Source organism: Aulostomus chinensis, chromosome 14 (genome assembly GCF_037954235.1).
Source record: "Aulostomus chinensis isolate RoL2024-O1b breed Wild chromosome 14, RoL_Achi_v1.0, whole genome shotgun sequence".
NCBI classification, from domain to species: domain Eukaryota; kingdom Metazoa; phylum Chordata; class Actinopteri; order Syngnathiformes; family Aulostomidae; genus Aulostomus; species Aulostomus chinensis.
In genome coordinates this window covers 2,304,954-2,332,772 of record NC_141333.1, presented here as the reverse complement: position 1 = coordinate 2,332,772, position 27,819 = coordinate 2,304,954, and the positions used below count along the sequence as shown (strand labels likewise).

Here is a 27,819-nt window from a genome sequence, read left to right as displayed (position 1 = left end):
ACAACATTTTTTTTAGATTTGCTGGTTGGATGGTGTTGGAGCGTCTCCTCCAATAGGCTTTTGTATGATGCTGCAAGCACAGAATGCACTGGTTTTATTTCCTCTCCTGGTTAATGATGGAACCAAAGAGGCCGATGAGCGGTGCTTCCTTTCCTAACTGCTGCTCCTCTTCCTCTTCCTCCTCCCTGCTCTTTCCTCTGGTGTCAGTGCCAGCCGGGCTGCCTCACCATCCAGATCCGAACGGTGCTGTGCATCTTCCTGGTTCTCTTCACCTACTCGGTTACGCAGGCCTGTGTGGTGAGTCTCCTCGACGGCCCCCTGACACATGACCTCGGCCGCGGTCTGAGGGCTCAGGCGACTCAGCCGGTGCTGAAACCTCAGATTTGTTCAACCAGTCTTAGGTAACCGGATCGAACGACATCAGAAGCAGGACAACACAAAAAAAGAGCTGGTGTCTTTGTCTCTAACTTCAGTTGAATAAGTTAGCGTGCACGGGGGCTGTCACTGGGCTTTGTAGGAGGGATGCGATTACGAGAAGAGTTGTAACACACAAAGAATTATCGCAGTAACATCAAGGAGGTTAGCGCCCGCGGTGGTGCTGAGCGCTCACACCAGCTTTGTCTCAGGAAAAAAGAAACTCAGCAACTGTTGCTGCTGAATATTGTACAGAAAAATAGAAATAAAAGTAGAAAGACATGATGATGATAATTAATAATAATGATGATAATAATAATGATAATAATAATAATAATAATATTTTTATATCATATTTTACTACACAAGTCTGGCTTCCTGTTGATTGTCACATTCATGCGGTTCATGCCAGAAAAACTGCTACACATACGTGTCTCCATGACGACATCTTAAAAGACCGTGTGATAGACCAGCACGGCACCTTTCCCTTTAATCCATTGTTCTCCCAACGGTGTCGTCCTCCACCTGAGCTCCAGCTACTGTTATGGTCCATCCTCGGTCTGGTATATTAGCATCAGTCCAAAACCGCCCTGCAACAGCCAGTGTAGTATTACAGGTATGCAGTATGGTACTATGAGAGAATAGAGCAGTTGTTGGATGAAGTAGAAGCAGTATTTCATCGTTCATGCAGCAGGCTGGAGTATTTACAGAACATAAACGTCACAGCAGAGCAGATGGTGCTGCAGAGAGGAATAAAACATGACTATTTCAAGTGTAAAATACTCATTTGAATAAATTTGAATGAGTTTGCCAGAACTCAGCCGGGCTCTCACGTGTGTCTGTGGGTAGTCATTGTGTGGAGGTACAAAAACACAGGTGTATCAGAGCAGACGTAATGAGCAGGCGGCCCTGCTACAACTGAAGCCTGATAGCTTGCTCAGTTGGCTAATCTGGTCTTTGTGTTTCCAATTAAATCGGTGGTAGAGATCCGTCCTCACCGCCATTTATGAAAAGCAGCAGTGAAACAAAAGCCCGGAGAAACTAGAATAAACCAGAAAAGCCTCCAAGAAACATGCGGTGTTTTATTACCAAGTCAGCAGCGGCTGCGTCAAACTGGCGCATCAATAACTCACTCCTGACAACCCCATAGTCCCCCGCTATGTCACTCGCCTCATCCTAGTTCATGTAATATTTAACACATGTACATTTTTGTAATTTGTTGGCCACATCTGAACCGCATTGATTGCCAATGTGTGGTTGGTTTAACAAAAAACAACAACACCTGTTTGGGAATTCACAACAGCTTCAGACATCTAGCAAGCGAGCTTGCGTTCCTGTAACCTCTGGTGCCCTGAAAGGCATCTTTATTAGTAGTAGTCGTAGTAGTAGTCATAGTAGTAGTAGTAGTAGTAGTAGTAGTAGTCATAGTAGTAGGAGTAGTAGTAGTAGTAGTAGTATCGTTTGTATTGTTATTAGAGTTAAACACATGTCTGCTGCTCTGTGTCATCTTCTTCCTCCTCGCCTCAGGTGGGGTGTGTTCCTTGGGGGAGAGTTGCGATGAACTCCAGCCGCTCTGTGGACGACGTCCCTGCTGACGTGTTGGGCGCTCGACCCGCCAACAGCACGGCGGCCGAGAGAGCCGGTCCAAACATGGCGTACGCCCTTCTGTCCTGCGTGGCCGGCACCCTCACCGTTGTCCCCTACCTCAGAGTCTCCTCGCTCCCCAAGATCCTCCTCCTGCTCCTCCTCTCTGTTACCTACACCGTCGTCATGGAGACCAGCGGCTACCGCCAAGCTGTGGGGTACGACCGGGCTGAGGCGCTCCTCCTGGTTCCTAAGCCAAAAATAAACTCATTTATCTCAAATTATCTGACATTGAAAATGTGCACAAAGCCTTTGACTGCATGTGCATCAACATCTGCACGTCCATCCTCGTTTCTCCTCTTCCACTCCCGTTCGCTTTAATGCAGCACTGCGTCTTTGCTGTCTGTCCTGTTCGTTGTTTCATCAGTCTTTAATTATTCAATGGTCAAGGAAATTGTAAGCAAACTGTGGATATTTCTGATCTGATCTAATATAATCTAAAATAATCCAGGCTAATCTGATCTGATCTCGAGGAAGCAAACACAAAATGTCAGCAGTCAGATGCAGCTCCCACCAGGTCTGCAGTGACAGTAACTTGGCTAAATCCAATGCTAAAAGTAGCCTAGCTGCTCATGTCGCCATCGTAGGTGATAAGTCATTGTGTGTGTGTGTGTGTGTGTGTTTCAGAGGTGGGTTTCTACACACTCAGGGTTATGATCCTGTGCTGGCTGTCCTGCTGTTCTCTGGAGCTCTGGCTCTGCATTCAAGACAGCTCGACCTGAAGCTGCGGCTGGACTACCTGTGGGCCACTCAGGTATGTGTGTTTAGCACTCCTGACGCCAACTTTTGAGGGACCCGCTGATCTTCCATCCTCCCCTGAGCCAGACAAGAAGATAGATACTCTTCTCCCCTTTGTGCTGCATTTGGGAGCTGATTCCTATGCTAGTTAGCTTAGCATGATGAATGGTAGTGGATGGGAAGCGTAGCAGTCCGCTGGTCTCTGTGGGTCTCAGAGGAGGGAGGGGTGTCTGTCCTCTTGTCTGGCCCAGGAGCGGATGGACAGTCAACATATTCCACTGAAGAGTTGGCGTGTTCCTTCAACACTGCGTGTTGAGGCAACATTTAGCAGGAAACTGAACTCCAACCTGTTTGCATTTCTCCTAGAATTTCATGCAAAAAAAGTGGTTCTAGCAGTTTGACAGCGGTGGCTTGTCTCTGACACGTCCTCGTTTCTAACTAAAAGTGTCTTCACCCCGGCAGGGTCAGTGCTTGATGGTTTTCAGCTTTAGTCAAATATCACCTGTCAGAAAAGACGCTAATAACCACAATAAATCAAGATGACTTCAGATGAAAATGATGTTCTTCCTGCTCTGCTCTTTTGCTTTTGATTTTTTTGTGCCCAAAAAGAGAAATAGCTTCAGTGCCTGCGTGTGGGGAGAGAAGAGAGAAAGCGGGCCTGTTTCTATTCTGAGGGGAGACAGGGAACGTTTGTTTGCAAATCATTATCTCCCTCTAGTGATAAGAAGAAGCCATTACAGCTCCTTTTGAGCTCTGAGCTCCAACAAAGCCTCCCTGTGTTGAGACAATAGACATCAGCGTCACTTTGGATCAACTGGGGTGTCTCATCTCTGCTTGTGGAACATGTGATTGCTGGTGCAGGCGGAGGAGGAGAGGGACGACATGGAGAAGGTGAAACTGGACAACAAGAGGATCCTCTTCAACCTGCTGCCGGCTCACGTGGCTCAGCACTTCCTCATGTCAAACCCCAGGAACATGGTGAGTGTCGGCGACACACTGGGACGAGATTTCAGCTCCTAGTCACAAGTTGCATGTTGCTGTTGAACTCCCATGTAGGCTCATTTTATTAGCATGGCGACACGTACTTGAATATTTGATTCACATCTGCCTAGGTTTTTCTCGGTGGATGTTATTCACGAGTGCGTCTGTGTGTTAGAGAAGGATAAAGACGGCCGGTATCGGCCGACAGCGGGGCGGTGGTATCATATCAGACACAAAACAAAGTAATATCAAGACATCCTTAAAAAAACAACTACAAAAAAGGAAGAGAGGAAATGGAAAAAGGTCAAATGAGGGGGAAAATACATTTTAAGCTGAAACTTTTCAGATTTTTAACCAGTTTATGTAATGAACGGTGTTCCGCCTCCACGCGTGTTCTTGGGCTGCTGAACTTTGAACTTTTTAGTATTTCTCATGGACCCGGCATCAGCAGCCATGTTGTCGAGCTTAGCCAGCATGCTCAGTGGTGATGGTTTGTTGTTACTAACCCTGCATTCACCTGCAAATCGGAAGTCAATAGTTCCGAGATGATACGTTCCAGTGCATCTGGATGGGAAAACATGGAGGCCCTCAACAAACTGGTGGAGTTTATCCGGTCTTGTGGTGTGAGGACGGCTGGTGAGGAACATGAGCAAATGTCAATACCAGAAGAAATTCCAAACGTAGCGTCGTGGCAGCTTTTAGTCTCTTTTTAACAGGATTTCTTGATAATATTGAGATAAAGGGATCTTATCTGTCAGCGATCAGCCAGGCTGCATCAGACAGTACAGGGATTGTCTGAGGCTGAGACTCGTCAACACTGGAGGCAGGAAGTCAGGAAGGATGTTTCCGGCACACTGGTGACCCATCGGAGCTGCAGAGTATAGAAAGGCTTCCTCTCTTTCCTCTGGGCTAAAGTTCACCCAGACACTGTATTCATAACACAGCCCAGTAGGACTCTGCAGCCAGGAATTCAGCGTTTCGCTGCTCGAGCATCAACACTCAACATTTGTTTTCACTACACTGACGACAAGCGCCGCCGCCTCGCCTGTCACAAACTGTCCCTGCAGCGTTGGAGTCCTGTACAACATCTCATCTGCCTCGTTTTTTGTGAAAGTTCAAAGGCCTTTCAGACGCTGACGTGAGTCCTGGGGGCTCAGAAACACCGTTTAACACGGCGCACTGAAGGTCCAGAGTGTGCTGACACGTATCTGGATATTGAAATAATAATCTAAAAGGGCACGTGTTGGCCCGCCACTCATGGTGGAGAGAACTAGAACAAGCCCCACTCTTTCTGCTGGTGGAACACGCTACCAACTGCTAACAGAGCCGGAAGGGAAGCAGCTGAACCGGTCAGGGGTGCCCAGAGCTGATGCAGTAGTGGGAGCGAAGGACAGTTTGTCTGGTCTGATCCCAGTGAAGAGGAACTGGTCTGCTATGAACATCTTTGTGTCCTTGTTTCGTCTGTCCCGCCAAACGAGTCGATGTACCTGATTCTTGCTAGGATACCTGAGCTAAGTCCCTCAGCTGGAGAAGACAGACAAGGAGATGTTTCTGGGAGCTCAAATGCTTGGTGGAGTCTAACAGCTCAAATGCTGGGGTGGTGACTCACAGGCCCAGCAGCTGAAAGCATTTTTTAAATTTTTTTTATTTGCTGGTTGGGACTGGAACCAGTCAACAGAGGCAAAATAATCAGGCTGGGACATTACTGGTGCTTTCACATCGTCCTCCTGCCCCAAACGTGTGTAACCAGTCAACGGAGGGAACATTCCCACGTGGTTTGTAGTGATTCATCGCGGTTCACTTGGATTTTCCTCTGTGAAAACAAACCAAACCAGGGAAAATGCTCCAAGTTTACGATCTCATCGAGTGCCTCTGGCCAGAGAAAACCAACTATAGGTGTGAAAACGCCCTAAGAAGATTGGAGTGGAATGGATAATCTGGCACCTGACTGAAGGAATGAGGGAGGCAAAGGGTCTGGTTTTTATCCTGGGTCAGGATGTAGGGTGATGGTGGGAAAAGTAGCCACCTGAGAGCAGCGGGATGTTACCGCGGTACGGCAGGTTCAGGGTAGAGCTCCCGAGACTGAACTTCAACACGCAAATAAAACTTTAAACCAACATTTTTGGAAATGCGCGAACTGCTGCTCGTTAGCTTAGCTGCAATGAATTCTAGCATTTGGGCGCAAACCAGTTCAAAAGTTTAAAAAAATACGCTTTTCTCCGAAACATTCTTGGCCTGTATTTATAGAGCCAGCGTTGTGTTATTTTGCCTTTTTGAGACGTTTTTCCTGACCGTCCCACTGCTAGCATTCATTGGAGCTAAGCTAACTATCAGTTAGCCATCCGGTGGGTGTCTGGAGCTCAACCCAGAGAAGAGAGAAGGGCCTCTGTCTGCTTATCTGGCTCTTGAAGTTTCCCACCAAGCGTGTCCCCTGAGGTCCCGCTCCATCAGTGTGTGAGGGGCTGAATGAAGCCAACACTCTAACCCACTAACACACTAACTCTCCCGTCTCTCCAAGGACCTCTACTACCAGTCCTACGCTCAGGTGGGGGTGCTCTTCGCCTCCATCGCCAACTTCAACGACTTCTACATTGAACTGGACGGGAACAACATGGGAGTGGAGTGTCTGAGGCTGCTCAACGAGATCATCGCTGACTTTGATGAGGTCAGTGTTGCGGACGCCATCTGGCGTCGTCCTCTTCTGCTGCCGCCAGAACCGTGTGGTCAAAGGGGGAAGCTCCCCTGACTCCTGTGAGAAGACCGATACACTAATTCTTCGTTTAAGTATTCAAACGACCATCCTACAACCTATGGTCAGCCCTGCTTCACTGCCCTGCTTCGCTGCCTCTCGCAATATTTTTCCCATCTGCCTTCCTTTGGAGAGTCTGAAGGGAAGTTCCAGTTCTCATAATATTTTTTCAAGATGACACTGTGGCCGTGAGTGAGGGTTTAAGAAGTACTGTGTTTATTGATGTAATATAGAAGCAATGGTTGCGGTTGGGAAAGTTTCTGAAAATGAGGAATTACTAACAGATGACTTTTGGCCTGCTTGAATCTATAATCAGCAACATAAAGCATTAATTTTCTGAAAAGCCGCCTGTTTTAGATTGCATTTGGATTTGTCTGACAACACAACCCATAATATGTGTGAGTCGAAACTGACAATTTACTCACATTTGATTGGAATTATGTCATCGCGGTAATGTGCCTCTGCTGGTTTGTCTCCCTCTTGGTTCCAGCTGATGGATAAAGAGTGCTACAGGGATATTGAGAAAATCAAGACCATCGGCAGCACCTACATGGCTGCAGTGGGGCTCGTTCCCACAACCGGCTCCAAGGTACACGCGCGCCGGATATTTTTAGAACACGTATGACTGTGTGTGTTTGTGTGCGTGCAGTGTATTAGCACATTGCTAAGGTTGTTAAGAATGTATGCAGTGCTTTTTGAGAGTCTTGTCTGGTATTCTTGGTGTTGATATTAATAACACTGTCACGTTTCACTCCACAAATCCTCTGGTGGAGGGGGGGTGGTGGTGGTGGTGGTGGTGGTGGTGGGGTGTTACGGCTCTCTCAGTATACTCCTCAGGTTTTCTTTAAATCCTGCAGAGCTGACAAACAAAAGAACCCTTTCTGCAACTTTTGCAAAACTTCAGCGGTTTGACTGGTGCACGCTTCTCTGCAGAGGTACACACATTCATCGCTCCAGTGGAGGTGCAGATACTTGCGTGAGGGGGAAAAAAAGACGCCGGTAAAAGTAGAAGTATTCATTCCATCTACTAACAAGTAGTAGAGTACAAGTAGACAAGTACAGGCTGTAAAATGTACTCTAAAGTACCGTGTAAATGTATTTAGGTTTTTAAATACACATTCGTTTGTCACACATTAAAACAGAGAAAAACAAACCGAATATCATGAAAGGAACGGCTAGGATGACGTAGCGTGTCAAAATCAGTTCAGACTGGTTCAGGGAGCCTCGACTGTTGCATCTGGTGTGTGTGTGTGTGTGTGTGTGTGTGTGTGTGTGTGTGTGTGTGTGTCTGCTGCCTTGTTACAAACTTGTTCAGGCTCCCCATCGTTCGGTGGACGTCTCCTCGCTCTTCTTTTTCAATGCTATGTCAAGTTACCACCAGCGTCTACGCACCTTCACGCCACCGACGTTGGAGAGTGATCGATTCATCGGCCCCCTTCAACGAAACTCCTCTGTTTCTTGTACAACATCGTTTTTGTCTGCCCTTAAAAAGTTAAGAGTAGAAAGTAAAGATATTTGTGTCTAAATGTGGGAAGTATTTGTACTTTGTGGCTTCCCGTCTGCTGCTCTTCAGGTTGTTCAAGGACACAAATGGAAGTCTTCTTTAACTTCCCTCCTCAGATGAAAGCACCAGACCGAATGTGCGTGTCCTTAATGAGTGTTTCATTCCTCTGACTCGCAGGCGAAGAAGTCCATCACCTCACATTTATGCACCGTGTCGGATTTCGCCATCGAGATGTTTGACGTGCTGGACGCCATCAACTACCAGTCGTACAACGACTTTGTGCTGAGAGTCGGTGAGTGAAGAGACACACATAAACACACTGGTGGGTTCTGACCTATTGCACTGGACACCGTGGACACTCAGTGCCGGTAAGTTCGTTAGGAAATGCATCACAGCGAGAGCGTTCCCTCCAGGAAGCTCGTCACCACGAGACCTGAAGTTCTGGGTTCCATTGTGTTGGGTATCCTGTGGGGAGCCTGCGACAGGAGCCCTTGTTTAGTCACAGCAGAGCTGGTGTACACAGTGCCATCCTGTCTGCTCGCTGTGGGGCTCCATGTGTAGAAGCTCGATGTTTGTGTGTTTGGCTGAACCCGCTTTGCAGAAACACGACTTTCTGCCGTAAGACTGACTTTCCAGAAAGTCTAGAAAAACAAGGATTTGCGTGTCATTTCTCCGGCCGGGACGGCGTCTCTGGCCTTTTCTGGTGCAGCGCCACTCAGCCACCGTCCGACTGTCCATTAAGATGCAGAATATCAACGGTGATCATCGTTGCTCCGTGTTATTTTATTCAAACTCAAATCATCTCTCTCTCTCTCTCCATCTTTAGTTTACTGTTACATGTGGTTTTTCCAAACTTGCCAGATCAACTTTGGCACATGCAGAAAAAGCTGCATGTGAACTGTGAACATGCAGCTGGAGGAAGAATAAAAGTGTTACACCCCCACAACAACCACCCCAGTTACAGGACAAAGCAGCAGGTGACGCCGCCACAGTTCTGGGAGGGGGTCTGTCATCCTGAGTAGATCACGAGTCACCCATCGAGGAGGGTCGCTGATCTAAAAACTCCTGGTGTCAGAATCTGAATCTCCCCCAGGTATAAACGTGAAAAACGGCCATTTTAACAAGCCCCGTTCAGTAAAATGGTGCCGGCCAACCGAAACGGTGCGAGTTCACATGATACTCTGTGACCAGTTCTGATCATCGCTCGAGTTCCTCATCAGTGCCTGATTAGTTTTGTGGGTTGGGGAGGAAAAGAGATGTGAGCCAGAGTTGTTTTATAAAGTTCAAGTCTGAACGCCGTGTAGAAACAAACACGACAGCCAACAGGTGTGCGTGCCGAAAATGTTTGAACATGTTACAATAAATTACTCCTCACGCTGTAGACGTATGACATCATCGTTCTGCAACTGTCGGAAAAACATTCCAGCTCTAAGGGTTCTGATTCTCAGTTCCCGTCCCTCCTGGAGACGGTACGCTGCCCCTCGTGTCCCCAGACTGCCCCCGCCCCAGATAAACGTCCAGAAGACCTTTAATTGACCTGTAAATGAGGTGTAAATGAACTATTTGGCGTTCAAGGGACAGATTCCATGTGGTGGCCACAGGAGCTCTGTCCACGCCTGTGAGAGAAGGCTGGTTAGGCTTAGAACCTGGAAAAGTGTTAAATTATGAAAGCTGAGGGGCTTCAGGTGTGCAGGACGACGGACCAGAGCTTGTGTTTCCTCTGCCGGTGCTCAGGTATCAATGTGGGACCCGTGGTGGCCGGAGTGATCGGAGCTAGGAGGCCTCAGTATGACATCTGGGGAAACACGGTGAACGTGGCCAGCAGGATGGACAGCACCGGCGTCCAGGGGAAGATCCAGGTGCGGTACTGCACATGTACCCTGCAGAACGTTTAAAACCTCACAGGAAACATCACGCCACTGTGTTTCCTCCCCAGGTGACGGAAGACGTGTATCGCCTCATAACAGACTACTATAACTTTGTGTGCCGTGGCCAGGTGAGCGTGAAGGGCAAAGGTCAGATGCTCACTTACTTCCTGGAAGGGCGTCGGCCAGGCAGCAGACCCTCTCAGAGCCATCAGCATCCTGGCAGCGCCGAGCGCCGCTCCAGCGCCTTCAACCACGGCAGCGTGTGCACCAGGTTGAGCCCTGCACCCACAGTGACCACCTACGCTACCATCAGGACCCCGAGCCCATGCACGGCTAAACCGACCACTTCCACCAGCACCACCAGGTACCTGCCCTCTGTCCCCACGGCGATAGTGTGACGGACTCTTGCTGCACGGTGAAAACAAAGGCGCGCGAGTGGAGGTGGGAAACGGTGACGATGGCAACAATACGGTTGTGGCAGGTGAAGCAAGCAAAGTTGTTCTCCACTCTTCTTCCGCTGTCCGTGGATGCAGAGACGGGGGCCCAGACGGGGGTCCAGACTGCATTTGAGGACTGATCATGGGAGTCCGAGGTGGCCTCGCTGGGACTGTCCCTCCACACTTGAGCCCTGTTTGTTGTTTCTCACTGCGGGGCGTCGTGAACAGGATACAGGATGCTTCCGCCACGTTGCTCTGTAATCACTCAAAGGCCAAGGATGTGTCCGGGATATCAGAGTAAACTCAACTATAATAAACTAAATCAGCATTAAAAAAAACATCGCAATGCACAATTGATAGTGTAGCACGCAAGCCTCTCACAACATCCGGGAAATTCCTTTAACAACTTCAGCTGACCCTTTTCTCTCAGTATGAAACCAAAACAGTGCTATTGCCTTAGCTACCACTTCTCAGAACAAGTTTCCTGCCATTTTATGTTGCCTTTTAGATCCTTTATTGATTTCGTGGAGATTAATTACAGGGGCATTGCTGTGCATGAGTTTTTAAAGTGGATGAAGCCAAATGTGTGATGGCAGTTATGGTGTAAACTTGCCAAAATGCAACAGGGAATTGCCTTTAATCATTTCCGGGTCAGTGATAGTTTAAAGTGATATTTCACCAGAAAAGTGTATTTCGCCCCTCTCAAGGACTCACAGACGGGTGATTTGAGCTCACAGATCTGTTATTTTCCCTCCTGCATCACTTCTTGGTGACTCCAGAATGCAGAAAGAGCCAGCCACTTATACTTAGCTTGAAGCTAACAGTGACTGCCTGCTAACAACACCAAAACCTGCCCGAAAACACGTTTGCAAGCTGTTTACAGACATCGGTGTGGTCCGCGTCTGAGCAGGAAGCAGACGCGGACCACACCGGACAACGACCGCGAGTGTTCACGGGCGTTTTTTAGAACAGTTGTTAGCCTTCACTCGCTGTTAGCTTCAAGCTAATATTTATGGATGTGGCTGGCTCTTTCTGCGTTGTCCAGTTGTGAGTAGTTGGAAGGCGGTGACTGGGTGAATTATGGCTTTAAGGCCCCCTCACGCTGACGGCACACGAGGTGACGCTTGATTCCCTGGGCCGAGCTGCTCAGTCTGTAAGTGCATGATGCCACTGCTGCATTCACGTGTGCTGTCTGTTTCCCTGTGATGCTTGACTTCCAGATTCTTCCTTGTCAAAGTGTAGCAATAAAGCGGTTCGTCTCCTCTCTCAGCCGACTCACCTTCTGCATGCTGTAGCCAGCTGGATCCTCTTTTGACCTGATAGTGTATGTAGCCGATAGAGTGTGCATAGCTAGCCGCACAAGTCCGTATCTGTGTGGAGCATGATTTAGACAACCTATTTTCTGTATCGTGTGAGTGTGGTCCATTCCGAACTTTCTGTTTTGTTAATGAAGAAATATTTTCTACAACTAAAATGTTCTGTTCTACTATTTTTTATGAACGAAAGGTGGCTTTGGTACGTAAAAGAGGAGGCACACATAAGTCTGTGTTTGGCTTCCTCACACAAACCCGGACGATTTAGTTTATGGTCGAGCATGCGACGCACGGTACGGCGCGCCACAGCCACGCCTCCTCTCGTCGGTCGGAGCATGCCCCGCCTGCCAGCCTCGTACGTGCATGCTTTTGATGAAACATGAATGCGGCCGAGCAGCGGACACTCAGTGTTTTAATGTCATGCATGCGCTAAAGGTAGCGGTTCTCTTGAATGTAAGGTGCTTTCTTCTTTTGTCTTCTTCACGAGCTCGCAAAGGATATTTCAGGACAGTTTGACTCGAGGCCGGGGCTCCTCCTCTTCCTCCTCCTCCCCGCTCCCGCTGTGGTTTCAAACTTGCCAACCTATTTTCATAAACATATCAAACTTCTTCTTTTTTTTTCTCGTGTCGAGCTGTAGCACAAACTGAACGCGTGCCTACAGTTCTTGTGGATTTCCTTCGTTGAATGCCTGAATTTGTCGAGCTGTTCCCGAACAGTTTTGTAACTCAAATGGTGGCAAGTGTTAATTTCGGAGAGATTGTTTTTCCGTGGACTGACATAACTGGACTGAACTGATGTTGTCTTAAATATTGTAGCTTGAATGCTTGTGTTTCTAAGAGGTTAAAAATGATGATTTTTATACACTTGCTTTAAACAGCCGATGGAACATTAATGGAGAGGGGTTATGTACAATATTTTTTCTGTAAATTGGATATTTTCATACTGTATGATACGGGTTTAAATTGTTATATGTACTAGCTATATTATTGTCTTTTTCAGAGATCTATTATGAATTATCCAATATTTGTCAAGTTCTTTTGTTGAAGATGTATTTATTGAGATGTTTTATGTGAATGTACATTTTGTTAAAGACAATATTTTATACTAAGTGTTTGCACTGCGATGATATTGACGTATTATGAAAATAAAGCCGGGGGGGATGTGTCCTCGGGAGAAATTGCACTCCTCTTCCTGTGCTGATTCTCTCTCTCTCTGTCACACACACACACACACACACACACACACACACGCTGTGCATATGGACAGACCAAACTCTGTTAAAAAGTTACATAACGGAAGGAAAACAGAGTTTGCTGATGTAAGAAGCAGAACTGGGGTCAGAGTCGACTTGATTCCAGGCCTGTTGATCGCAAGGAGCTTCATGTTGTTACGAACACGTCTGCTAACGTTAACAACATGACCACATGTCCTCAGCAGATACGGTACATTCTGTGTCTGTGTCATAATCGTCTCTGGGGGTCATAAAAGTTGTTATGGAAGGTGTAAGGAGGTAAAAACGTGGGAGCAGTTCAGATGGTTTTATTATCATTTGATCATTAATCATACAGGAGAGAAACATGAAACCAACAGCTGGTTCCCCCACTCAGGACCGATGTTGCTCCTGCACCTATCGAAGTTGAGCTGAACTCCGTGGATGTAGTAGCACTCCTCCGTTCTTGTTGTGTACCTGTCACAGCGAGGAACACAGAAGATGTCAGGAACCAGCAGGCTTTGCTTGTTGCCTATAAACTAAATGAAGGGATTAAGGAGTTTGGGGCGCAGCGAGTCATTCTAGTTTGGATCTGCTGAAGTAACGTTCCGCCTCTGCTTTGTGTATTTCTGAGCAGTAGAGACATCAGGATACTTGGGAGTTGCAGGAATCCCTGTTGAGCCCAACTGCCTCAAACTGAAGCAGAGCACCCAGCGTTTCCAATCCCAAAATCCACTCGATCGTTCCCAACATACGCGCCATCTTTCTACTGTGTTTCATCCAAGTTCCCACACAAACACTTGACAAACCAACACTGTTTCGGTTTACTCTTTGTTTGTTTCGCACGTTTCTGACTGAGGGGGTGTGTCCTGGAGGGGGAGTGACATCAGTGCTTCTAAGCCGTCGCATTGGCAATTGCCAGAAAAGCCAGATTTCCTGTTTGAGCCTGGTGCGTTTACCGACAGACCGCCATGGCTCACGTGAGTTGTTGTCATTGCAGCTGTTCTCCACCACAGCGGCTTGTTTCTGGCCCCATTTACACACACACACACACACACACACACACACACACACACCACAGTCCCACAAACATACGGGGGGTTCAGAGGAAAACCAAAGCTAAACAAACACGAGGGCCTTATCATTGTGTGTTTGTATGCTGAGCTGAGTGTGAAGGGATGTTTCAAGTCCTGTCACAGGAAGAGCCCGCTTCCAAACATTCATCAGCAATGTGAAAATGTGTGTGTGTGTGTGTGTGTGTGTGTGTGTGTGTGTGTGTGTGCATGCACTGCTGCTGCTGGTGTGCCCATAGTAAATGAGCTGGAAGTGCTACGGCATGCCGAGCATCCTGAGTGACAGGTTGTCATGGCAACACAACAAGATCGTGCCTTGACATCAAACCATCAAGGTTATGTTTTTCAGTGAGTAAACAATAAATTAGACACACACACACACACACACACACACACACACACCTCTATCATACTGATGATTCATGCTGAATGAGCGCAATCACTGCAGAGGATGTCAATACTCCACTTCTCCTTGATAACCCAGATATTTACAACTGTGTGTGTGTGTGTGTGTGTGTGTGTGAGTAAGAGTGTGTTTACCACCTGCTGGACAAACTGATATGATCACCCATCTCAGGAGTGCCAACGTAAACACTCACACATTAGCGATAAGCGAGCGGAAGCGGGCCTTTTTTCGAGCCCAGTTTACAGCTGAGGTGCAGCAGAACCGCCGTCCGTCAGCAGCCTGTGTCAGACGCTGGCGAGGGGAGATCGGGGCAGGCAGGCAGCCGCCCGGGACACTCGGCGAGGTTAACGATAGTTTTACTACTCCTGCCCCTCCCTCACACTGCTTACCCAATGACCCTGTGTGCCATAACATCCTTTACTGCAAATGCTGCTGGAATCTGTGGAGCGTGGGAGGACAAACATTACCCAAGAGTGTACGTCTGTGTTTGTACACGTATGTGACAGCGTATACACGTTTGTACGTGGGGGAGGTTGTGTATGAGTGGGTGAAGTGGTGAACTTGTAGCATCAAACATGCGTTACGTCTGCAGCGTGTAGTTGAGAACATACTTAGGACTTTCTCACCCTGAAAACCCAGAGGCTCCCGAGCGGTAGTTCCCAGTCTGGAGGTCGAGGTCGACAGATATGTGGGGGCGCAGGGTCTCCATTACGTTATAGAGTGTGTCTACATCATTAGCTGGTTATGAGGGCGACTGGTGTTTATCGCCCTCCAGTGTGACACAGATCTTTCGGGAAAGAGCTGCAGAACGTCTCAGCTGAAGTATGTTTGGGAACAACGTATCAACATTTAGCGCTCCAGACTCGGCGGCTCTGTCTTCTCCATCAGGAGCCGAGTGCTTACGCAACGCCCTCTTCCTCTCTGGCTTCTTTACGGTCTCATAAATATATTTTCTATGTACTTAACAGTTTGCGTGTTTGCCAGCGGCCACTGACTCCGTTTCCGTGGATAGAAGTATTGTGATTAGAGCGATACTTCACCCAGGAAGTCTGTTTTCAAATGATCACAAATTGGTGCCTTGAGCTAAGGAAGTTTTTTTTTTTTTTTCACTCCAGGGTGATGCAGGAGGAGCCAGCCATGTTTCTTTCAGCTAAAGCTTTAATGTCTGGTGTTGGCCAACACCAGAGGAAGCGTCCAAACTAAAATGTCTGTGTCTTTTTTTGTAATCCAGCCGTAGACCCAGGCCTTTGGAGCACCTGTGACTGAGCGAGAGCGAGTTGAGGTTTGACTGAATGCGCCAGCTGGTCACATTCCATGCTTGTTGGCGGTGGCGCTGACCTGGAAGGGTTGTGGTCAGTTTTTGACTGAAATCCAAGTTTTTATGGATTCGTGAGCGTACAGCGTGAAACAGAGGATGCTGATTATTACATAGAGAGTCTGGAAACAACTGTCAAATATTGTGATAAAGCTGAGAAGTCTCAAATGACTTCTTACAACTTAAATCATATTGCAAATGAATATCGGCCAAACATTCACAGGTCCTACTGTTTGTACTGTACTGTTGAAATATTTTTTTCGTGTTCTTGTGAAGAATGAGGTTTTACCTCTTCAGAAATCTACAAAATACTACAGATTAAAAAAAATGAAAGAAAAAAAAAAGGCAAATGAGGATGGGAAAAACAAAGTCCACAGTAAACAGTACATATGTTCAAGCCATTTGCTGCTGTGTCAGTCCCTCAAGGCCGCCAGAGCCAGGCAGATGTCACGGTCTAGAGTTCAACGAAGGGATTCATCCGCAGGGACTGCCTTTACTATGGAGCCAAATACGTATTGGAAGATTCAATACTCGAATACTCAGAACTGAAAAAGTTTTCCAGGAATTTGTGTTTTACAACCAAACTTTTGCCAGGTTTCCTCGAAGTCTCCAACGAGAAACAAAAACACAAACGACCCTTTGCTGATTAGGGAAGAGAAAACATCCTCCCCCCAGATTGTTCCTCATCAAGGATTTCCCCGGTACAAGAGTGTTATTCTCCTTCGCCTATGTTATGTTTTCCCTGCCAGCACATCAGCAGAGAAACACACTGGGTCAATGAACTTCATGTTGTGTAAGAGCAGCGCTGACCCTCACGATCCGCCTCCAACTGCTGCGCCGTGTTTTGCCTCTTCTTTATATCCTCATTGATGGAATGTGACGCACAGAGAGAAATCACCTTAAAACATGCAGGAAATGTCATAATAACCTCCACAACAGAGCAGATCAGGATGACCTGAGGTGAACTGATAAACCTCAAAACAACAATATTTTTCACACCCTCCGTGGACCAAAGTCCATTAACTTCAACAGCCTCAGACTGGAGGCCTTGTGTTTCAGGTTTCCCGTTTGTCTTTACATCGCATACCTGCTGACTGGGAGTCGCAGATGACCTGAAAACATGTTGGTGGTCAAGGTCACTAAAGAAAGGCAACAACAGTTTCCTCAGGATGATCCAAAGACCTGTAGACGGTTCTGATGGGAACTCTTTGAAAGAAAAAGTCTGAACTGTGGCGTAAGTTTCAACCTCGTTAGACTAGATGGATCTGTGTTCCTCTGGAGTTCTTCGGTCGACCCAGAGACGTCTCCAGAGGTTCCTCCAGCCAAAGGCCTGGGAGATTGTTACGTTTGATTACTGCCAGAAAAATCTGTTTCGTCCCAAACTAAACTTTACTTAAGCGTTTGGTTCAGTAACATAACCTCAACAAAAGAATGCCGCTTTTGTTATTTTTGAGGAGCAAATCCAATCATTTCAAGTCCAAAGCTAACGTTATGCTACCACAGGTGCGCGATTTCACCACAATTAGCTTAGCGCCTCTTCTCGAGATGGCGGTTAACGTCGGCAACACCATCTGTTGTCTCGCTGTTTTTATGACACAGTTTTGACAATCACACATGTGGTATTTACCATGTATTTTATAATACAGAGCAGAACATGAAGACAGCTCGAGCGAGTCCCAGCCGCTGACCTAATTTCAACCGAAATCCACTGACTTTGAGGTGAGAGAACAGGATGTTCTACTCTTAACTCACTTCCAGGATTTGAGGGCTTATTCCCGGGTCACTCCGTGCTCACATTTGTTCTTACAAAGTAGAACTTTTTTAACCCTCAATTTAGTCTTCCAGACAGGAAGCAGAGCCTGCCTTTTTATTGGTAACTCCTTTCTCCTGACATTTTTCTTGCAGCGTTTAAGTCTTTGCACTCCTGGGTGATTGCCAGTTACAATAGGAACACAATAGCTGTCGGGAGCGAGGAGTTACAAATACACCCCCCCCCCAGCTAGGCATCCTGTCTGTAAGACTGAATTGAGGGCTAAAAAAAAAAAAGTGTGTTAAACTAATTTGTGTGTAAGAATATTTCATGAATGAGCCCCATTGTCCTTAAATGTATTTCCAATTACAAATATGTTCTTTCATAGCTTGGCGATATAGATGGTGGTTTCATCACTTCTACTTTTACTACGTTCTATGTGACCGTGTTCCATCTCGTGCTCTCCGTTGAGTGTGTCCCCAGAGTTAATAAAAAAAGAGGTCAGCTGCGAACTTCCTCTAAAACATAACCTCCCTGGTGAGGTCAGTCCATGTCTGGTCTGGATTGGGTTTAGGTACAAAAACACTCCGTTAGGTCCCAGTTGCAAAAAGGGAGAATAGAAACCAGATCTAAGCACTTGTCTTCCTCAGCAGACTCTTGTGTTGGTTGGTTCTAACCAGAACGCCCCAAACTGCCCCCTGATGTGGACTTTTGCGTTTTACATTAACGACAGCACCAACTGGCCCAGGTGACGTTGCTGATGTTTGCCACCACGAAAAACAATTCCAATTGATTCTCTGGCTTTGTTTCTGCAGTTAAAAAAAAAACTTTTAAAATGTCATTCCCTCTCCGGTACTCCGGCTTCCTCCACAGTCCAAAGACATCAAGAGGGGACCAGGTTAATCCAGACTCTAAATTGACCGTAGGCGTGGCTGGGAGAGCCAATGGTTGTCTGTCTGTCTCCTGCCATGGACTGGTGACTCATCCAGGGGGAACCCCGCCTCTCACCTGAAGGCTAACAGGATAAGAGGTAGAACATGGATGGATAGATGGAACTAGTTCCAAGTGTGGATGGCCATCGACTGGTCGGGGCAGAAGATGTAGGTCGGGGAAAGACAGTACCAGATGGATAGATACTGTAGATAATTAATACTAATATTAGAAAACACAGCACGAAGAGGTCATGGACACTTGACATATTTCCTTACCTATTTTATACCCATTATTTTCCAGAAACTAAGACAGAAGTTAAGAAAATGGTGGACTGGAAGTTAAAATATATATAAAATACACTGGCAAAGTGAACACGTCAAATCAAAATGTTGCATCAAACTGACCTTTAGTTAACCTCCCGGGGTCAGTAAAGTTTTAGAGAAGGCGTGACGCTACTGTGTGTTTATCTGGTTCACTTTTGCAGGACTGTTGCAGCTGATGTTCTGGAAGGAGCCTCCCTCTGAGATCCAACCACACATCTTCAGACTTGACGAGAGGAAGGAGGAGCCGATGCTATGCTAACGGTATGCTAACGGATAGATTTAGGTGGGAAAACGTTATGTTCTTGCACGGGGGACATAACAAGTACAGCATCTCCTAACCAACACAGCCCCCCGACCCATTCATGAGAGTGTTTCCAGTAAATGCTGCCAAGTGCAATCCTCTGGCTCGGACTTCCTCCTACTTCTCATTAGAGCCACAATAAGTGAGGGAAGCACTGCAGCTAAACACACAGTCACTCATGGAGAAAGAGAGAGAGAGAGAGAGAGAGAGAGAGAGAGAGAGAGGGGAGGAAGCTCAACACAATGGCTGCTGGCACATGGGAGCCTGGATTTCCTGGGTTTTCCACACACAAATGTACAATCACAAGCTCACAAACATATACACTCTCTCGGAAACACACACTCTCTCGCTCTCTCTCTCTCACACACACACGAAGCATCCTGCAACAAGCCAAGATGCTGGAGTCTAGCAAATAAATCCATTTCCCCCATTCACCCCATTAAAGCGGTGAAAGTGGCCCATGACGCCTCCGTCATGAATGACCGTGGCTCTGTTTCAGTGTTTTTCTCCCAGACCTCAATTTATGATCTGCGCTGCTCGTTAAATAAGACATGGATTATCCGATTAAGGAAATCTTGTGAGAAGGAGAGGAGAAGAAAAAGAACAACTTTGACGGGGATTAGCGTCATTGTGCCCGTTCACATCACATTCCTCGCTGCTGATTCCCAGCCCTGGGAGAGGACACGGGTTAACCAGACCACGGACGTGCCCTGGGACCAGGGACAATACTGGCTGGATCCCAGAGGCCACAACATTTGTCTCCACCAGTCCAATAGACTTAAATACTCACTATTCAGCTGAAAAAGATTCAGCAGTACAGAAGATTCTGACATTGGCGGGTTGACGTATCGCTCCAAAGCTAACGTTTTCATGTCTGTGCGTGGTTTGGTGTGTGCAGTAACATCCACTGGGACTCGCGGATGAACTGCTGAGATGTTGGTGGTCGGAGGTCAGTGTCACCTTGAATGAACACGACATCTCAAGAATGTCTCAAATTTCTTCACATTTGGCTCAGCAGTTTACTGGGTCCACTGGGAAGGTTTTGGTTGTCACCATGAAACGTCCCCTGATCTCACTTAACATGAAGACCATTTTTGTTTTAGAGTATCAGAGGAATTACTGAGAGGATATTGAATATTTCGACCTATATTTGATGCTGCGGTGAAATCGGCCTTAAGATACAAACAGAAAACTCTAGATTGCTGGTGTGTGTGTGAATGTGACTGGACGATGGGACTGGGTCGGCCCAGAGTTTGCTCATCCTCTTGCCTCGGACAGATGGATGGACGTTGGATGCCGTTTGGACGTTTGATCCATAGATTTTGGATCTATTTTCATCACCTCATGGATCAGAAACTGCGCATCTAAAACCAAATTCCAAATCAAGGAGTTCAAATCTCAGGGTTCTGCTCTGATGTGAGGGGACCATGAAGCAAAGCTTTCAGTCCACCGATGGATTCTCATTCCTGTGTTCCCATCTGGTCATGAATACGGATGTTGACGGAGCCGCTTGATGTGGCCCGGGTACGTTTAGGGCTCTGTGCCGGAGCTGCTACACCAGAGAAACAGGAAGATGGATTAAAAATACGTAAATTAAGAAACCTGCCTGTGAAAGTACCTGCTGTATTTTTTTGAATTTATTTATTTTACAGAGAGAACACACAAGACAACAGGTGAATAACAAAACTCATTTAATTATTAGAATTTAAATATGCAAATTACGATCTATCTGGTTTGCACAGATGTCCAGGACTGAAGTCTGGCCTGAAACAAATGCTGATGTGTATCTTGGATGTCCTGTCCACTTTCCTGAATTTAAAAAAAAAACAAAACACACATTATAGAAGCAAAACAGCCCAAAGGTGCAGGATTAAAAATTTCATGACGAGTGGAAAAACTCCATCTGCTGTGGAGCGCCGTGTGATACGAACCCCCAGACGGTTTTCTCTGCGTTGGGAGCCCCCCCCAAAAAAGTCTCCGTTAATTGCAACCTATAAATCTCATGCACAGTACGTGATATCAGAGAGCAGTGCCTGCAGTGAAGTAAGATTCCATAATCAAAAGCTCGATAGAATAGCGCTCGACCCGAGTGGCGCGGCAGTGAGGGATACGTTAACCTCAGAGAACCTCGAGCTGCGGCGTTCATGCATTCTTTCTGTGGGTGGGATCTCAAACAACTCTGTTTTTCTAGACTCATCTGTCGTAGCTGCCCCCCTTTTGACGCCCTCCTAAGGGCAAGGTTTAAATCACCATAAATGGAAGCTGGAGGTGTGTGTGTGTGTGTTTGTAGGGCGCTCCTGAGACAACAAGACTGTTTTTCCCCGCTGCTCTTGTCAAAGGTAAACATTCCAGGCTCAGGACGTTCAATGCCAAGTGCTGTTTGATCTCCATCATGTGACATCTGAGAGCGATGGAAACCCCCCTTATCATCCCAAACACCGACCCCGCAGCAGCGGTACGGGACCTGTGTGGTTTTGGCCGGGTTCTCAGGCGCTGCGATGGATCCCGCTGTGTACATGTGTTTTTGAAAAAAGTAGGTCTGTCCCTGACCTGAGATAACTCCGCTGTGTTTGGCCGCTCTGGTATAAGAGGAAAAAAAACACGTAGCTCTTTGATGATGAGAAGACGTCACATGTTTAAGATCCCTTTTCTCGACATCACGCCACTCATGAGGTGGATGATCCCTCGCCATGTTTATGGACAGCTAAAGGGGCCTCACTGTGAGCTGCGAGACACGTGCAGGCCGTGGCACACCGGGCCGAAGGAGCGTCCCATTTGACAACAAGGATACGTGTGCCACCACGCATGCATCCGTGTTCCATTTGGCGGCGGCCCATGACTCCCTCTCGGGGACACAGACCGCAGGCATCATCTTTAAAGTCTCAGTTCAGCCGAGGACAGACTCGGGCCAGATATGCTGCGTGCACCTGGAAACACACGACGGCACTTGTAAAATTCAAACTTTAAACGTTGAAATTACATTCTTCAGCTCATAAACTTGCACTTGTGAAAGATCCTTTACTCGAGCAAAAGTACCAATAAAACCTTGTAATAAATTTTTTATTACTTATAGAGAGTTGTGCAATCTTGTGAAAGCAGATACGGCGCGCTGGTCCTCCACCAAGGCGGTCGCGTTTTCACTCGCGTCTGTTGGGTTGTTTTCTGTCTGTCGGCTGGTTTTCACACAAACTAGCAGGCAGCGCTGAACCTCATGGAGGAATTTTAGCAGAAGTGAAGGCAGGTTTTTCATCTTGTTCTTAGTTTTGGAACACACAAGCATGGGAGATGAAATCCCTTTTGCTTCTTCCTGTTACCAATTCTGATAAGTGAACTTGCAGCGTCCTAAAATATACATAAATAGATATGTTTATGGGAACATGTCCCCTCAGGAGCTGAGACCTACAGAGACCAGCCGACCGCTAGGTAGCTTAGCACAATGAATGGTAGTGGATGGGAAGTCCTAGCATAACTCTGTCCAAATTAATCACATGTACGAGGACAAACATATATCTGGAGCAACCGGCGTCCTAAACCTGAGGTATTTGATGAATCTACGCTAACACTTCCTACCCGCTACCATTCACTGTGCTAAGCTAACGAGTGGTCAGCTGGTCTCAGCTCTCTAACGCAGACAGAGGTGAAAAAGGCTAATCTGCTAAGATTTGGATTTAGACCCGTCCCAGACTGGAGCGCCACCCCCCTCGGGCCAGGTCTACACCCCCCACTGAGGGAGGAAGAACTTTAAAGACCATGAAGAACTTATGGAAAGAAGGAACTAAAATTAAAGACAACGTGAGAAAAAAAAGGAAGAGTGCAGATGCGTACACGTCAGAGGCTGATGCTCCAGATGCAACTCTTAATCTGAAATTATCGCCACGCGTTCTATTAGTCATATTTGAGTTTATTGTCTGAGTTGATCTGCAGAGAGAACACAAACAGCATTTGGACTTCCTGGACTGGATCGGCTGCACGTCACGTCTTTTATTGACAGAGTGGGACGGCTGCTTTTAAAGGCCCGATACACCAACCAGGCGGGGGGTGGGGGGGGGGCAAATAAAGCTTGTGCTTATTTTCAATTTGCATAGGGTGAAGTGTTGTTTCTACACCAGATGCATGACAGGCCTCCAGCCGGAATCTCTGGGGTCCGGGATGATGTCATGTGGCTAAAAGCTGCGTTCTGTACGGCGAGCGCTACAATCTTTTGTTTTTGTTTTTGTGTCGATTCCTGTTTGTGCTGATGTTTGAGTCGGCCTTTGGGCTGTTGTGTTGGGTTCAGTGACATGTTTTGTTGTTGAAGGCAGAAATTACTGACTGGCGGAGTGTCTTTTTATGGTGAAGATAAAGAGAGAGGTTTATTCCCTGAATCTTTCATGTTGATGGTTGCTCATGCGGCGTTTCCATGGTGTTTGAGGAGGATTAAAGGGTTTTGTGACTGTTTATCAAAGGGTGGTTTAGTTTAATTTGCTACGGACACAAAACTGACATGAACATCAGCACATTTTAACTGTTGATGGTCACATGACTCATTCTGAGAGCCCATCGGCAAGGAGAGCAGCAGGCCTGAGTCCTTCTACAGAGGATCAGAAGATCCCGAATGACCTGAAAAAACCGAGGAGAACGACAACCGAACGAGCCTCGTTCATTCGCTTGTGATCGGGTTGGTTCTTCCACACCGGCAGACGATTTACTTCACTTCTTCGGGAAATTCCAGCGTCGTTCGTGACCAGAAACCTTCACCTGACCTCCCACCACCTCGAGGGAGGGCAGAAAATTACAGAACTTCTCCTTTAAAATATCTGACGCTTGCAGAAAACTACTATTAACAACTAATGTAGTAATTTAATGTTAACGGCTGCTTGAGAGGCTAACGACTCTCACACTGATCTTCTTATGGTGTATTTGTGTGTGTGTGTGTGTGTGTGTGTGTGTGTGTGTGTGGGGACCGTATCTGACTGGTATCCAAGGATGTTGTCTTGTCACCTAAAGGATGCAAAGTCAACCAGGCCTCGGGAGGCTTGTGGTCTGCAGGGAGCAGCAGAGAAATTCACGTGAGCACAGATGAAAAATTCAGTGGTGAAAAGTGAGACAAGCCTTGGGGGGTGGAGGTGTGTGTGTGTGTGTGTGTGTGTGTGTGTGTGTGTGGGTGGGTGGGTGGGGGGGGCATCGATGAGGGCGACCGGTAACACACTGACAGATGATGCAATCCCGTAGGCTGTTGCGTGGAGCAGCGTGGCTGCATCAGATGAAGCCAATATCAAGTCGATCGTGTTTTGTTGTGTTTTTTTAGAGGTGCGGGGGGGGGGGGGGGGTTAAGTGTGGAATTTTGTGTAGTAATGCCAGCAGCCCCCCCCCCCCCCGCCCGCAGCCGCGGGCCGTGAAAACGTGCGTGTTGTCCACCGTGAGACCATTAAAGCCCCCGGAGAGCGGCGGGGGCGAGGGGACGTGTCTGTAGCCATGTCAGCGCAGCCTCCCTCCCCCCACCCCCATTCAAGCTTTGGTCTATTATTATCCCAGGAAACGGGTAATTGCATCGGGACCCATCCTGGACTCGAACCAGAGCGTGCAGACCGGGACAGCCGCTGGACGGTGGCGACCCTCAGCTTCTCCTGCTCTCACAAAACAGCCCCAATCTTCATCCTCCTCCTCCTCATCATCATCACCTTCATCATCTACCCTCCCTCCGCTCGCTCCCGTGCGCACCAGCAGCAGCAGCGTGGGCGCGTGCCACTAGTTCTACCCCCCCTCCCCCCCCCAAAAAAAGGAAAAAAAAGTTGTGTAAGAAGTTTGTGTGGGACGTTCACGGAGGAACCTCTCACGGAGACTCCACCAGCGCGTGGACTGCTGACGCAAGGGAGACCCCCCCCCCCCTCCACTAACCGCGCAGCTTTGTGTCGTTGTGGTGATCCGGTGGCGCGGGGGTAGCACCCGGGTGAGAAAAGGGGGTTCTTGGTTGCAACATCAAACAATGGTGTCGTCACTCCGCGGCGGGCCAATCAGAGGCCTTGGTGTCTTTACACCTTCTTGACTGGAATCATTCATAACGCCGATGCGTCAAACCGGCAGGAGCGGCTATAAAAACGCAGCGCACCGCGCTCACTGAGACATTTCCCCCCAAATCAAAGGAAAGACAGACCCGATCCCTCCGCCTGCTGCCGCTCTACCTGCTGTCTGCAGCCGACCAGCTCATCTATGTTGTCCATGGGTGGATTTTATGTGAGACACGTCGTAGTGGCAGCGCTGTGCTCCGTGCTGGCCTCAGGGACGCTGGGGTCTCCGGTGCTGGGGTCCCCGGTGCCGGGGCCAGAGCCGATCCGCTGCGCCGCGTGTACTCCGGAGAAGCTGAGCCAGTGTCCAGCGGTGGCGCCCGGATGCGCCGAGGTGCTGCGGGAGCCCGGCTGTGGATGCTGCCTCGCCTGCGCCCTGAGTGCCGGGGAGCTGTGCGGGATCTACACGGCTCCGTGCGGCTCCGGACTGAGGTGCACCCCGAGACCTGGCGACCCCCGACCGCTGCACTCTCTCACCCGGGGACAAGCCGTGTGCTCGGAGAGCACCGAGCCCGAGCCAACCCTCGAGCCTCAGGCACAAGGTAGGCCTCCACGGTTCGATTCTCACCACATCCCGCGGAGCCTAAGCCTCCAAACTCGCCCACCTGATGCCTTTTACACTAACACCCCCTCCTCACCCCAGATCAGGGAGAGCCAGAGGCTGAGATGGAGAACGCAGCCATCATCTCGGACCCCGGCTCCAGCCACTACCTCCCCGGCCACAACAAGCCCTACGACCCGAGGGCTGCCGCCGACGCTCAGGAGAGCATGAAAGCCAAAGTCGTCGCCATCCGCAGGAAATTGGTGGAGCAGGTGAGGACCCCCACCCCCACCCCCCGACCACCGCCTCTGCGTGGCTGAAACCCCCGGCGCGGAATCCTGTGTGTGAAATATGTTGCTAAAAGTTTAGTTGAGGAGGTTTGTGGGTGGGCGACTGGTGCGCCGCTAGGGGGAGCTGGCGTGCTGCTCTAGAGAGAGAGGGGAGAGAGAGTGAAGGAGAGAGAGAAAGAGAAGGAGAGAGAGAGAATGGGGATGCTTGTTATTACAAGTTTAGTCTGTAGTTTGATGTCAGCCCACAAGCGTGCTGATAATAAAGCGGTGTTTATTATCACTTCAGCTGTTTTTGGCACCACATGCACACAAATTTAACCCTTCACCCCCCCCCCCCCCAGGGGCCCTGTCACGTGGAGCTGCAGAGAGCCGTGGAGAAAATCGCCAAGTCGCAGCAGAAACTAGGAGACAAGTTAACCAGATTCTACCTCCCCAACTGTGACAAACACGGGCTTTATAAGGCCAAGCAGGTTGGTACCTCAGCTCCTGTGTGTGTGTGTGTGTGTGTGTGTGTGTGTGTGTGTGTGTGTGTGTGTGTGTGTGTGTGTGTTTGAGGCTTTCATGACTCGGCTCAGAAACTCAACAAGTTGTGTGTGAGAACGTGAAGCCGAGATCATGTCAGCTTCAAACCGACTGCGTGGATCTGCTCCTTTTGTCTGCTGGGTGTGTGTGACGTCATCCTGTGTGACCCGGCGTGCAGCCAGAGATTGAAAGTAACGGAAGGGTTCCTGTTCCAGTGTGAATCCTCCCTGGACGGGCAGAGGGGGCGGTGCTGGTGCGTGAGCTCCTGGAACGGCAAGAAGATTCTAGGTTCGACCGACCTGCCCGCAGACGCCGAGTGTCCTTAGAGATCGACCACTGAAGCAGATCTCACAAGACGAAGCAAGCCACTGATTTTCCTTTTTTTTTTTTTTTGATAGTTGTTTATTTATTGATCTTTGTCCATGGTGGTGTTGAATTCAGGTACACTGTCACCGTGGGGCTGTGGGTCCCTCCGAACACCCGTCCCAAAGAGAGAAAAATCTATTTTTGTTGTTTTTTCTGAAAGATTTTAATATTGATGCATTCACTTCTACTCTTCAGCCTTATTTATTTCAACTGTATTGCATTTTGTGTTATTTGTAATTATTTCATGAGTATTTATATCATTTTGCCTTATTGTTGTTGTTATTATTTCTACTTTCGTGGCTGTGTAAGGTGTTTCTACTCGGCCCTGAGGGACTCCGGGAGTGGAGTTCGCTCTGCCGTGGAGGTGAAGTCGTCTGGCGGTTTGGTTGGTGACGAACCAAACAAGAACAAAAGCACTGAGTGTCCAAATGTCATTTATTTCGAATTGATTTTTGTTGTTGTTGTTGTTGTTGTTGTTGTTGTTTTTGTTTTGTTGTTCGTTTCCTGATGTGACACATGATCGGCTCTTGTCAGTGAATGCAAAACTCAGTCTGGAATCCTTCCACGCTCTCAGAAAACATTTCCCAAGATTCCACGGTGTCGCGGATAACATGACGGGTGGCGCCACCTGCACGCCTCTCAAACGGGTATTTTCGACATTTACCTACCTCCGATATTTATGTGTCAGTTGTGTTGACGTATCTGCTACTTTTCTTTGTATGTCGCTGTTCTCTCTGACCAAGAACACATGACCACAGGGGCGGAGCGCGGCGGCGGCTCCGCTCGACTATCCACATGCTGCTGTTGGAGGGAGAGTTATCGTCTGTTTGAGTCTATTCCAAAGTGACTAACTGCTCACTTGTACGTGTGTGTGTGCGTGCGTGCGTGTACACTTTTGTAATTGAGATGTAATGTAAGAAAAAAAAGGTGATATATTTAATAAAAACATTAACCTCTGCCCATGTGCTCCTGACCTCTCCTTCACCCGGCTCGTGGCTCCTCCAGCGCCGGGGCCCCGCGACCACACGTTCTATATCCAGCGTGTTTGTGAGCGGCGTTATCAGGATGATCCAGAGCGGAGGTCCTTGTTTAGACAC

General features: G+C 48.1%; 2 protein-coding genes and 1 long non-coding RNA gene across 3 annotated transcripts in view; all 3 read left to right on the top strand.

The window, feature by feature from the left end:
• LOC147249418 (adenylate cyclase type 1-like) overlaps positions 1 to 12,830 on the top strand; it is a 36,667-nt gene extending 23,837 nt beyond the window's left edge. Inside the window, exons 12-20 of the mRNA XM_086223393.1 lie at positions 208 to 297; positions 1,942 to 2,216; positions 2,686 to 2,812; positions 3,658 to 3,774; positions 6,296 to 6,442; positions 7,017 to 7,115; positions 8,208 to 8,322; positions 9,765 to 9,889; positions 9,967 to 12,830. Coding sequence (XP_086079519.1) covers positions 208 to 297; positions 1,942 to 2,216; positions 2,686 to 2,812; positions 3,658 to 3,774; positions 6,296 to 6,442; positions 7,017 to 7,115; positions 8,208 to 8,322; positions 9,765 to 9,889; positions 9,967 to 10,296 — 1,425 coding nt within the window. The 3' untranslated portion in view covers positions 10,297 to 12,830. The remainder of the gene's footprint in view (positions 1 to 207; positions 298 to 1,941; positions 2,217 to 2,685; positions 2,813 to 3,657; positions 3,775 to 6,295; positions 6,443 to 7,016; positions 7,116 to 8,207; positions 8,323 to 9,764; positions 9,890 to 9,966) is intronic.
• A 3,528-nt stretch (positions 12,831 to 16,358) lies between these two features.
• Positions 16,359 to 19,088, top strand: LOC147249417 (uncharacterized). The gene is made up of 3 exons (XR_015119153.1): positions 16,359 to 16,886; positions 17,299 to 17,371; positions 18,276 to 19,088. It is a non-coding gene; the product is annotated as an uncharacterized LOC147249417 (long non-coding RNA).
• Positions 19,089 to 24,930: 5,842 nt separating this feature from the next.
• Positions 24,931 to 27,818, top strand: igfbp1a (insulin-like growth factor binding protein 1a). Its single transcript, XM_086225443.1, has 4 exons — positions 24,931 to 25,545; positions 25,647 to 25,816; positions 26,176 to 26,304; positions 26,572 to 27,818. Exons 1-4 carry the CDS (start codon positions 25,149 to 25,151, stop codon positions 26,680 to 26,682), a joined length of 807 nt encoding a protein of 268 aa, XP_086081569.1. The 5' UTR covers positions 24,931 to 25,148; the 3' UTR covers positions 26,683 to 27,818.
• Position 27,819: the final 1 nt, after the last annotated feature.

Coding starts and splice junctions, on each gene's coding strand:
- igfbp1a (XM_086225443.1), top strand. CDS start 25,149: ATGTTGTCCATGGGTGGATTTTATGTGAGACACGTCGTAGTGGCAGCG. Junction 25,546..25,646: donor CCTCGAGCCTCAGGCACAAG/GTAGGCCTCCAC, acceptor TCCTCACCCCAG/ATCAGGGAGAGCCAGAGGCT. Junction 26,305..26,571: donor GGCTTTATAAGGCCAAGCAG/GTTGGTACCTCA, acceptor TTCCTGTTCCAG/TGTGAATCCTCCCTGGACGG.